The sequence below is a fragment of the Saccostrea cucullata genome, unplaced genomic scaffold (genome assembly GCF_032062105.1).
Source record: "Saccostrea cucullata isolate Sc308-1 unplaced genomic scaffold, CSIRO_AGI_Scuc_v1 ctg1217, whole genome shotgun sequence".
Classification (NCBI taxonomy): domain Eukaryota; kingdom Metazoa; phylum Mollusca; class Bivalvia; order Ostreida; family Ostreidae; genus Saccostrea; species Saccostrea cuccullata.
The window spans coordinates 173,248-183,917 of record NW_026926108.1 but is presented as its reverse complement, the minus strand read 5'-3'; the positions used below and the strand labels follow the sequence as shown (position 1 = coordinate 183,917).

Here is a 10,670-nt window from a genome sequence, read left to right as displayed (position 1 = left end):
ATTATCAATATAGTAATTTTCTATCTTCATCGGGTTCGATATTCAATTAATTCAGTTCATCAAAACTTGCTCATGCCTGGTTACTCTTTCAGAATGGTAAACAAGTTATGACAGAAACACGGTACCTGGGTTTAGAAAATCAGGAATACCCAGCAAAATGACGAGCTTAGACATTATCATGGTAATGGCACTCAAATCATAATGACAACATCTACAAAATCCTACATCTGAAACTTTTTTTCCTTCAACATCTGATATTTTGTCAAACTGTTATTTTTCTTTAGTTTAACAAGTTTGCAATCAAAACATGCTACAGAACGATTTAAATTGTGTAAAGTACATGCATTTAGATATATATGAAATATATTTGTGACTCAATTTATTGATAACTTTGAGAAATCTGGAGAATTAATTTTTTTAATTACGTGAAACCATTCCTACATGGCACACTTTATAAGAACTTGCATATTATTGATTAAAATGCATCTGTGACAATTTGAGGAACTCATTAAGAGAGGAAAATATATAATAAGTCATCATAAAGTTTTAGAAGAAACACATTTAGTAATTATAACTTTATGATTGACTTTCACAGAAAGCAGTGGATGACCTGTACAGTTTTCGAGATCATTTTGTGGAGAATCATGGGATTGAGAAGGCAGCTCAAAAGACAGAGGAAGTCAGCAAGCTCATGAAAGAAACTCTGAAAACTTTAGAAACTCATAAAGGTTGTCAGTTCATTGTCATATTCTCATAATGATGTTTTGTCCCTGGTTCCCTTTTATGATACTTTCAAAGAGTTTGCAATGAAACATGCAAATATCTCACTTCTGAGGGAACAAAATTACAAATGTCAACCCAATCTTAGGAAAGATCTCAAGGTATTAAGATCTTAAACTTTAAAAAGCTTTAAAAAGTAATTTGCTTAGAAAAACATTGTCGTTAACACCATAAATTATTTACTTTCCCATTTATTTCAGACAACATCAAGGACAAGGCAGTGTTTTACATGTTACAGGGTAAGACACTTAATGTCCTACCAACTCATAGTCCCGAGGCTGAGGAAAATCTGTCCAAAGCTGTCAAGCTTGATCCCAAGCTTGTGGAGGCATGGAACCAGCTCGGAGAAAACTACTGGAAGAAAGGCGATGTTCCTTTAGCCAAAAACTGCTTTACAGGGGCCTTAAATCATGTAAGAACATTGCAAAAAAAAAAAAAAGGAAAAGAAATATGCAGAATAATTTCTATGGAAGCATATAATTTTTTTAATATTACTTTGTTATGAATATTGACTTTACTATTTTTTTTTCCAGGCAAAGAACAAAATATCTTTACGTAATTTGTCTATGGTGTTGCGGCAAATTGGTGGTAACCCATCAGAGCGAGCTAAACTTGTAGAGGAGAGTGTGGAGAAAGCTAAAGAAGCTGTACAGCTGGACATACAGGATGGCAGCTCATGGTGTACGTATTTAAGATAGATAATGCTGAAACCACTTTATTCCATCAAATATATTGATAGAATGAAGCATAAAATATACTGTATCATATTTAAAAAAAAATATTGGTATAAATAATGCACAGTGACACAACAAAAACGTTCATTTGGTGTGAGAATTTTTATTCTAAATAATGTTTGTAGAGCTAAGCTTTGTATGTGTACTTATGTCAGTGTAATTATATTGACCAAGGAGTTTTGTTTCTTTTTTCACAGTGATTTTGGGTAATGCCTATATGTCCCTGTTCTTTGCTGTTGGTCAGGCATCACAAGCTCTGGATCAGAGTATGAAGGCTTACGCACAAGCAGTGAGTATAATACAGACAATGCAGGAATTACATTTAGTATATTTTCATAGGAAAAGAAAATAATTTATTCTCAACAAAAGCTGTTAAAAGTTGAAGAAATATATACAACATCTCAGAAAGATTTTGAGATTTCCTTAATTTGAGTAGATGTTTTTAACATAAGTTCATAGAATTGTAAGTACGGTTGCAGCTGATTCTGAATCAGAATGACTTTCACTTTCAGTTGGTTTTATTTATTTTACAGGAGAAAGATCCAGTGGCGAGAGACAATTCTGACCTACATTTTAACAGAGCAGTGGTGGGTTTATATCAAATATGTAATTTGCTTGGAAAAAATAATCATAATATAAATCTACATTAAATCTTTGGTAAAATTATAGTTGTTAGACATTGCATATAATTATACCTGACCCTTTGTTAGAAATGATTTACTATGTGCATTAATGCTCAGTAGTGCTCTTTTTAGGTCACCTTAGTAACTCAGGTGACCTATTGCTATCTGTTTTCGTCCGTCGTGTGTTAACATTTGAACATTTTCAGCTTCTTCTCTGAAACCACTGAACCAATTTCAACCAAATTTGGTATACAGTATCTATGGGTGAAGGGGAACATAATATATGAATTTCATGGTCCCTGCCCCCCTGGGGCCTGGGGGGTGGTGCCAAAACCACTAAAATTATTGCAATCTTTAAAAATCTTCTCCTTTACTCTTGGACATCAAGCAGGCAAAACTGTTGGCATGAATGTATTGAGCATGGAGTCCTCTACCAAAATTGTGAAATTCATGGCCCCAGGGTCAGGGGTTCTAGTGCTAGGGCGGGGCTATATAGATTATACAGTGAAAATGCATTATTTCTTTAAAAATCTTTTCCTCTGCTCCTGGGTATTAAATAAACTAACTTAGTACATAGTTATGATGAGCAAGAGTGCCTCTTCCAAAACTGTGAATTTTATGGCCCCAGGGTCAGGGGTTCTGGTGTTTAGACGGGGCTCTATTGATTATATAGTGAAAATGCATTTATTCTTTGAAAATCTTCTTCTCCGCTTCTGGGTATTAAATTAACTAACTAAGCACATAGTTATGATGAGCAAGAGTGCCTCTTCCAAAATTGTGAATTTTATGGCCCCAGGGTCAGGGGTTCTAATGCTAGGGAGGGGCTATATAGATTACATAGTGAAAATGCATTATTTCTTTGAAAATCTTTTCCTTTGCTCCTGGGTTTTATGCCAATGATCCAAGTATATATATTTATGATGAAGAAAGGTGCGTCTAGCAAAATGGTTATTTTTTATGCCCCCCCCCATCCCTGGGTCGGGGCGGGGGTTACATAGTCTGAAAATAAAATTTGCAAAATTATGAAATATATGGCCCCAGGGTCCGTGGTTCCTTTGGGATGAGGTGCAAAACTGGTTATAAAGTGGAAGTGCATTTTCTTTTTGTTACTCTGATCAACCTCTGGGTATTAATTAATAGAGTAAGCATGCTAAGTTTATAATTATGATAAGCAATGGTGCCTCTTTCAAAATTATGAATTGTAAATTTCATGGCCTCTTGTTTAAAACACGAACCAAAGTTATTTGTTTGAAAGTTGTTACACGATACTCAGGTGACCTATAAGGCCCATGGGCCTCTTGTTATCAATATGCTATCATACTTTGATTGTTGTGATGTTGTAGGCTTACAAATACGAGGAGAATTACACGGCTGCTTTGTCGGGATTTTCCCGGGCCTCTCAGTTAGACCCCAGCTGGCCTGACCCCCAGACTCACGAGTCACACCTCTTGACTTTCCTCTCCAACGTCAGAGAACTGACACAATCCAAGGTAAAGTTCTGTCCAACTTACGCTGTATTGACTGAACTTGAATGACTTATATGTAATGAGTTGGAGTTATTGCCCTTAAAATGCTTCTTTTGGTTATTTATTCAAGGGCATTAACTGATTTACAAATATCTTTCTTATATTTTGAGTGATTGATATAAGATGTATTTTAAATAAATAACATTTTGGAATAGAAATTAAATAATGAGAAGCATCTATCAGTTAAAATTACTATTTAAATGTGTTTGTGCAATGTTTAGTTCAAATGGTTGGGAAAGACTTGATATATAAAAGTAAATTTATTTATGTTCTGTGTAAAAGTTTTTTGTCTAATAACTTATCCTGAGAAATCTTTATTTTTAGGGGAAGATTAAGCCAAAAAAGCTTCAGTCTATGATCGAGAGCATAAAACCCTCTGACCTTGGACCTTATGGAGGAGGAACCTACACCAGCCCTCTTGGGAAATCGGTGGATTTAGTCAAGTGTAAATTCAGTGACCTGAAGCCAGAGGTCAACCAGAACAAAGTCATCCTGGGCAAGGTCGTTTGTACCATAACCACCAGTCAACCGGTGCCATTGTAAGAAACCTTAATATTTCAATAAATATCGGATACGAAATATTTTATATCACTTTTCATATGTAAGAACTTTATTTTTGCATAATAACATGAGATATTCATTCTCAAAAATTTCATTCATGCATATTCTTTATCAGCACAGGATGTATTATAGAGTTAAAGTATATCATTGAGGGAGTTGGAAGGATTCCAGTTCCCCGGGGCCAGAATTATTTCCCGAGGCGAAGGGAAATAGTCCTGGTCAAGGGGAACTGGAATCTTTCTAACTCCCTTAATGATATACTTCTAAATGTTTTATTACACCGATACAAAAGTAAATTTAAAAAAATAGAGGATTACGAATAACTTGAAATTAGCTCTGAAAGCGAGGATTTGCTCTCTTGACTAACACAAAAGGATTAGTCCATTAACATATTACACTGTGTCACGTGGTCAAGCTGGCTATCTCCAAAAAATCACACAAGTTCAACTAAGTTTAATAAATTTATTTACAAGAAAAAAAATTAACAAAGACCTCACACAATCTACCGCACTCTGATCCACACCTCTTACTCACTATTAAACAGTTAACAAAAAAAAAAAACCAATTCACTTAGTAACCAGTTATCCAATTAACAATCTACCCCGGGTATATATCTCAGTTATCAATGAATGAATGTTTCAATCAATTAATGCCAAATGTTTCCCAATGTAGTGATCGTATCCGTATCATCGATCCTCATCCTCATCATCACCATCATCATGATGATCATCATATAAATAAAACCATGTCAGGTTTGCCACTAGTGTTCATCTAACGAACTATCACAACATTACATGGTTTGACTTATCTGTGTCTGTCCACAGTCAGCGAGTCTTGATCACACACACAGCATCCTTCCGGGCTTTAGTCCTGAAACCTTTCGCTGTGTCACCATGATCAAATGATCCCCTTAGCTTAGTGCATGTACCCAATATCCAGTACCAATATCCCTGACGCTACAATGATGCATACTAATAAGTCACATATTTCACTACATATGTTTGGCAATACCACTATGTATGTTTGGCCATTCATTCTCAATATAAAATAATCAAAAAAGTATTAAGTATAATGGTTACCAGTTAACAAAAGTCAAAACAAATTATTGCCAATATGGCGCACCTTACTTTCAACTTCCGGTCATTCACTTCCGCCCAGACATTTAAACCAAAATTTAAATGGACAAAATATTCTACACAAAGTAACAAAACTGAGTACAAGAAAATAGCGTACATTTAACAGTAAGAACTTTAAACGTTATCGAAATAATACAACAGCCACTCGAACACTCTCGCTAACCGTCACACCTGAGTGGACAACAGGTAAAATGGTGAGAGCTGGCCAAGTTAAGAAATAAGAACGAAGTTGTACTCAATAATAAATTTGCCTTTAAAATAAAAACTATATACAAAGCAAATAATATCATAATATCATAAGTAATACTTACCACGGACCTGTCTCCGTGCCAGTGTCAAGATAAAGCTTGTATGGCTATTAACATATACTAGCTGCTTGGAAAAACGTGTCTGCAGCTACGCTTCTCTGCCGGGAATGACCAGGCCTCAATTGTTCTGGTGGGCTTAGCTATCGTGCAAGGACTTATGGGTAAAATAGGCATAGGGACAAAACATGGGAAATACAAATCACATACACAAGTGCAATAGTGATTGTTACACACTGCTACTCAAGTAAAATCTAGAGGATCACAGATAACTGGGAATTAGCTTCCAAAGCAGGGATTGGCTCATTTGATGCACAGGGATCAGTTGAATCACAGTGATTTTAGGGAATAACCAACATTTAACAATCTAAATTATATATAGGGAAAAATCATCAGAATAATAAATCAGATTAAAATACCTACAATATTGTCAAAGATTTGGATTGTCTGATTTTTACAGCTCATTTTGTATGTACGGTACAATACTGATAAAGATTTTGAATGTCCAATTGTTTTACAGCTCGTTTTGTATGGTGGATGAAGAGGAGACCTGCCTACCAGTCACAGTGTACAACATGGCCCAGGGGTGTGGGGTGAAAATTGGTGACAGTGTGGCTATCCCTGAACCCTACCTTCAAGATGTCAAGGTCAACCACAAAAATCAGGTCAGTCAAGTGTAATAAAGTCAACATCTTATCTGGATCACTGGATCATATTAGAATACTATGTATATGTATGTGTTAAAGACAAGCAATTCATGATAAATATATTCTCATTTTACATAATAAAGTATTTATTTCTCTTTCAGAAGTTTGAATTCAGCAGCATTCGTGTTAACTCGCCATTGGTGCTCGTTGTAAATGGGAAAAAGTTTGGAGTTGACAAACAAGCACCTTCTGTTTTAGCCGTACATACCATGTGTGAATGATCTAAGCAGACATTGATCCATCTCATGATCTGTGTGTGTATGTGTGTGAATAAAAAGTGGCTTACAGCAGTTTATTGACAATTCTGACCAACATTGAAACAACATAATGTTCATTGAATTCCCAAGAAAGCATGTATACCTGTTGATAATAATGAAAGTTAGCTTTTGCTTGATATAAGCTTCATATCATAAGACTAAATTTTCATCATTAAATGATGTTTTACTAAAATATGCTGTTTTCATGTTGTTATTAATCACATTTCCTATACAGTTCATTTAGATCTACATGATGTACGTCATAATTTATATTTATCCAAAAAGGGAAACGTTTTTGGTTGTATACCTGTAACAGAACATTGTTTGGAATGGTGTCGCGCAGAATTGAAGTAAAAATTAAAATAATACATGTAATGCTCATGAAATACCTCAATCAAACTATAAAATATAGTGGATAAGTGGTTTTTAAAAATTATTACAGATATGCAAAGAACTATATGCGGTATATTGCATATATTTGCCCCACAAAAGTCAAATTTTGAAAACTTCCTGAAATGTGCTGAATTCAATAAATTGTATGAGAAATATAAATTAACAGAAATTATTATAGTTTCAAAGCAGTGTATTCACAATTTTCGTTTTAATGACGTCACAAACTAGTCCGATTTTATATCCTTTTTCAGAAAGAGGACAAAATGGACAAAATCTCAGCAATTTTAGCTTTAAAATATAGAGAGCGCAAGTTTGTTCAGGAACAATATTGACATATTTCATTGATATTATCATTCTACACATTATATCAAAATATTAATCCTTAACACACATGCGCTCGGTGACTTTTACTCAAAATATCGACGAAATATGTACATTTTTCTGTAAAATTCATAAAAATCTTATATTTACGTCATTTTTGTGACGTCATTACGTACATATGACGTCATTTCTTATGAAAATATTCAGTGCTTTGAAGTCAGCATATACTCCCCTGTTTAAGAACTTAATTAAATATACCTCCATCAAAGTTTGATTTGGGGGGCAAATATTGGTTATTACCGAATAAAGTTCTTTACGGAGAACTGCAGAGTGTTTGTTTTATTAGTTTTTAAACATCGGGATCGACATCCTATTATTCTACTTTCAGTTTGTTAACGTGGTTAGAAGTTGTTAGTGTTACTCGTGTCAAAAAAATTATAAGTCAGTTGAACCCTATATGGCTTGTAAATTTATTATTTGATGGACAAGAACATGTGGTTCGATCTAACTTTCAATATTAATGTTACAAACTCCGCCGTTTCGACATGGAATATAATTTTCCGGAGACTGGGAAGGATCCCCGATTCGTGCAGTTGCTCCAACAAATGCACAAAGCATTTTCAGTCATGAAATCAAGTCTAAGAATCTGGGAAGAAGCTATAGAAAAGTCTCAGCCATATTTGAAAAGAGTACAGAACTTGTCAGAGCAACATCATTGCTGTGTGCAAGCTCAGGGGTTAGGAGATATTGTAAAAAAGTTTCCTGACGTCAGAGAAAGACTTCTGTATAAAATCGACAAGGAGATCGACAACAATATGGTCCATCTTTACAATGCTGTGTATGTTTCTTATTATATGCAGGAAATATAAAATATTTCAATTATTAATCCTTTATCATGTTTATAAATGATAATGATATGTGCATTTGCCAGGATTGTATGTGTACATGTGTGCATCTGTGTTTATACATGTCCATGCACAATATACAGATTTTCTACAGAACTAGTTATCACATGGTTATGAAAACCGTGTATCGATCACGCATTGACCTGTATACATTCGTGAGGTCAACATTACCGCTCTTTGATTTTTACAATAAGATAAGAAAATATGTCATTTGCGCTAATCGTTATTTCTATACACAAATATAAAGGTTTTCTTGAACATGATTTAAAAGTGTTGAATATCGGATTCTATTCTTTGACGAATGAATAAAAGGTGCTGCGTTTACCATGTTTACGCGCGCTTTTCTCAGGTATTTTTTATGCTTGTAAAGCAGGGGGTATGTAGTAATTGGGGACTTCCACAGAATCTTTGTTACATACATTGTGACCTCATATTCTATTTCTTAATTGGACACATATTTCGGGTTTCCCATTGCAAAACATGGACAGTGCCATTCTTTCTATAATACTGAGGGATACCCATGGCTTATCTGCAACTCCAGCTGTACCACTGAATAAAATTTATTGATACTTTCACAGTTTTTTTTATTACACTGTGCCATTGTGCACCCCCTATTTTACTTTTAGATCCGACACTTACTTTGGATGTCTCTGAGCAACACATGGACTTCCATTTAATATGATGATATGGAAGGCAGTGGGTATCATTTATGAGCTCAGTGCTCACAGTACCTTTAGTTTATTATTAATTTGTTACACTTTCATAATCATTCAAAAATATTTATTTACTTTTGCAGTGATGTTTGCAAAGATGTATGTGATAAAGTTGCAAAGCAGTCTGCAAGATGCCAAGTAGTCTACAACAAAACCAGTGAAGACCTTGACCTACTAACCCAAAGGTCACCTACTTGCCCCTCTGCTGTAGAAATGCTTGAGTGGTTACAAGATAGTGAACACTTAATGATGAATCAGTATCCTTTTCGAACTATTGAACAATCATCAAATGATTTCTTGTTTTAGTAATGCACATGCACTTGATACTGAAACAGTGGAAAGCTAAAAATAAAAGCAAACAAGATATCTCTTAATAAATATTTTATGCTCTTTGGAGGCAGAAATTAAAGTATAGAGTTATTTCATAATTTGGCAACATTTTTAGCTGAGCTCGCTGAAACTGAGACAAGCTTATGCTGTACCCCCTTTTTGTCATCAGCGTCCTGGTTAAAGTTTAGTAGCAAGTCCATTTCCAAGTAAGAACAGGTATAAGCCTTACCTTGACCAGACTTAGATGGATATTGCATCAAGGGTTGCACACCACTAGGCTTGCTTCAGATGCTGGTTGTAATTTTGGAATGATTCAATAGTTAAAGATTTTTAACCTAAGTCCATTTAATTTTATTTTTAACAAAATAAGTCCTACACCACAGCAAACTAGACTCTTATAAGTGATCTTTTTAAGGATGTAGTGATGAGAAAATTCATTTGTTGAAAATGTTTGCCATTCTTCATATTAATATTCAGTGAGGCAAGTTTCATAATCTTTGAATACCCTTGTTTCTGTAATGGAGAGAAGAAAGAACTTTTTGGACAACAAATATTATGAATATGGGTTGCATTTAAATTTTCTTTGACACTACCAGATACTTGATCAGGAAACATTCGCTAGACAAGTTTTCTCTGTCAGACAGGGACCAGGAGTCAGTCCTGTACAAACAGTGGTCCACAGAGGATACAGCTCTGCTACAGACGATAAAAGGTAAGGGGACAAAACTCTTATTACCATACACAATTACCTCAATCCCTTTCTGTATATAATAGTTAGTAAACTAGTGAATCAGTAAGTCTTAAAGAATATTCAGCTCTGTTGTATAGTTAAATTATTTATTTTTTTCCAGGGCATCTCCAGTATTTGGAATTCTTTTTAGAAATGAAGATCTAAGCACAGAGAATTATCTACATCAGAAATCTTAGTTGCCATGTGTGTTTGGAAACTATGACAAGATTGAGGTCTAACAAAAATGTTTTATTTTGTAACATAATATTTTCAGGTAGTTTTGTAGAAAAAACAATACATGTAAATTCAATGAAATTATATGGATTTGAGTTATACATTGACCCAGTAGCAGTGCCTTGGATTAATTAGAAAAGTATGTTTTTAAATCAAACTTACACTTTATTTCTTGTCATCTCCCCCACTGAAAGAAAACATGTTGATTTTGGCATAGTTGTATGTCATTCTCCCAAATATTTAAATAGATAAATAATGAGATGGTGATGAGTAGTTAAGAGAAAACATTCCCACTGAAGACCTGAGGCAGGGATGTTTTCTCTGAACAATTCAATACCATCAAATTATCTATGTTGATATTTAAGAAAATCTTATATAACCCCAGTAGGAATGAATCCAGTCATATGTTCAATGG

The 10,670-nt window shown here is 34.4% G+C and overlaps 2 protein-coding genes across 2 annotated transcripts in view; both read left to right on the top strand.

Annotated features, from left to right (window-relative positions):
- The first annotated feature begins 47 nt into the window (after positions 1 to 47).
- Positions 48 to 6,822, top strand: LOC134270808 (tetratricopeptide repeat protein 5-like). Its single transcript, XM_062753051.1, has 10 exons — positions 48 to 181; positions 596 to 728; positions 981 to 1,192; positions 1,314 to 1,461; positions 1,712 to 1,803; positions 2,048 to 2,101; positions 3,481 to 3,627; positions 3,988 to 4,202; positions 6,186 to 6,330; positions 6,474 to 6,822. The coding sequence occupies exons 1-10, from the start codon at positions 158 to 160 to the stop codon at positions 6,591 to 6,593; spliced, it is 1,290 nt and encodes a 429-aa protein (XP_062609035.1). The 5' UTR covers positions 48 to 157; the 3' UTR covers positions 6,594 to 6,822.
- Positions 6,823 to 7,741: 919 nt separating this feature from the next.
- LOC134270800 (probable phospholipid-transporting ATPase IIB) overlaps positions 7,742 to 10,670 on the top strand; it is a 39,175-nt gene continuing 36,246 nt past the window's right edge. The window contains exons 1-4 of the mRNA XM_062753040.1: positions 7,742 to 8,181; positions 9,045 to 9,218; positions 9,888 to 10,003; positions 10,143 to 10,182. Coding sequence (XP_062609024.1) covers positions 7,889 to 8,181; positions 9,045 to 9,218; positions 9,888 to 10,003; positions 10,143 to 10,182 — 623 coding nt within the window. The 5' untranslated portion in view covers positions 7,742 to 7,888. The remainder of the gene's footprint in view (positions 8,182 to 9,044; positions 9,219 to 9,887; positions 10,004 to 10,142; positions 10,183 to 10,670) is intronic.

What these genes read in the sequence shown, in the direction of transcription:
- LOC134270808 (XM_062753051.1), top strand. Translation starts at nt 158, where the DNA reads ATGACGAGCTTAGACATTATCATG. An exon ending in TGAAGGCTTACGCACAAGCA is followed by an intron (nt 1,804 to 2,047) that starts GTGAGTATAATA and finishes TTTATTTTACAG; the next exon opens with GAGAAAGATCCAGTGGCGAG. An exon ending in AGGTCAACCACAAAAATCAG is followed by an intron (nt 6,331 to 6,473) that starts GTCAGTCAAGTG and finishes TTTCTCTTTCAG; the next exon opens with AAGTTTGAATTCAGCAGCAT.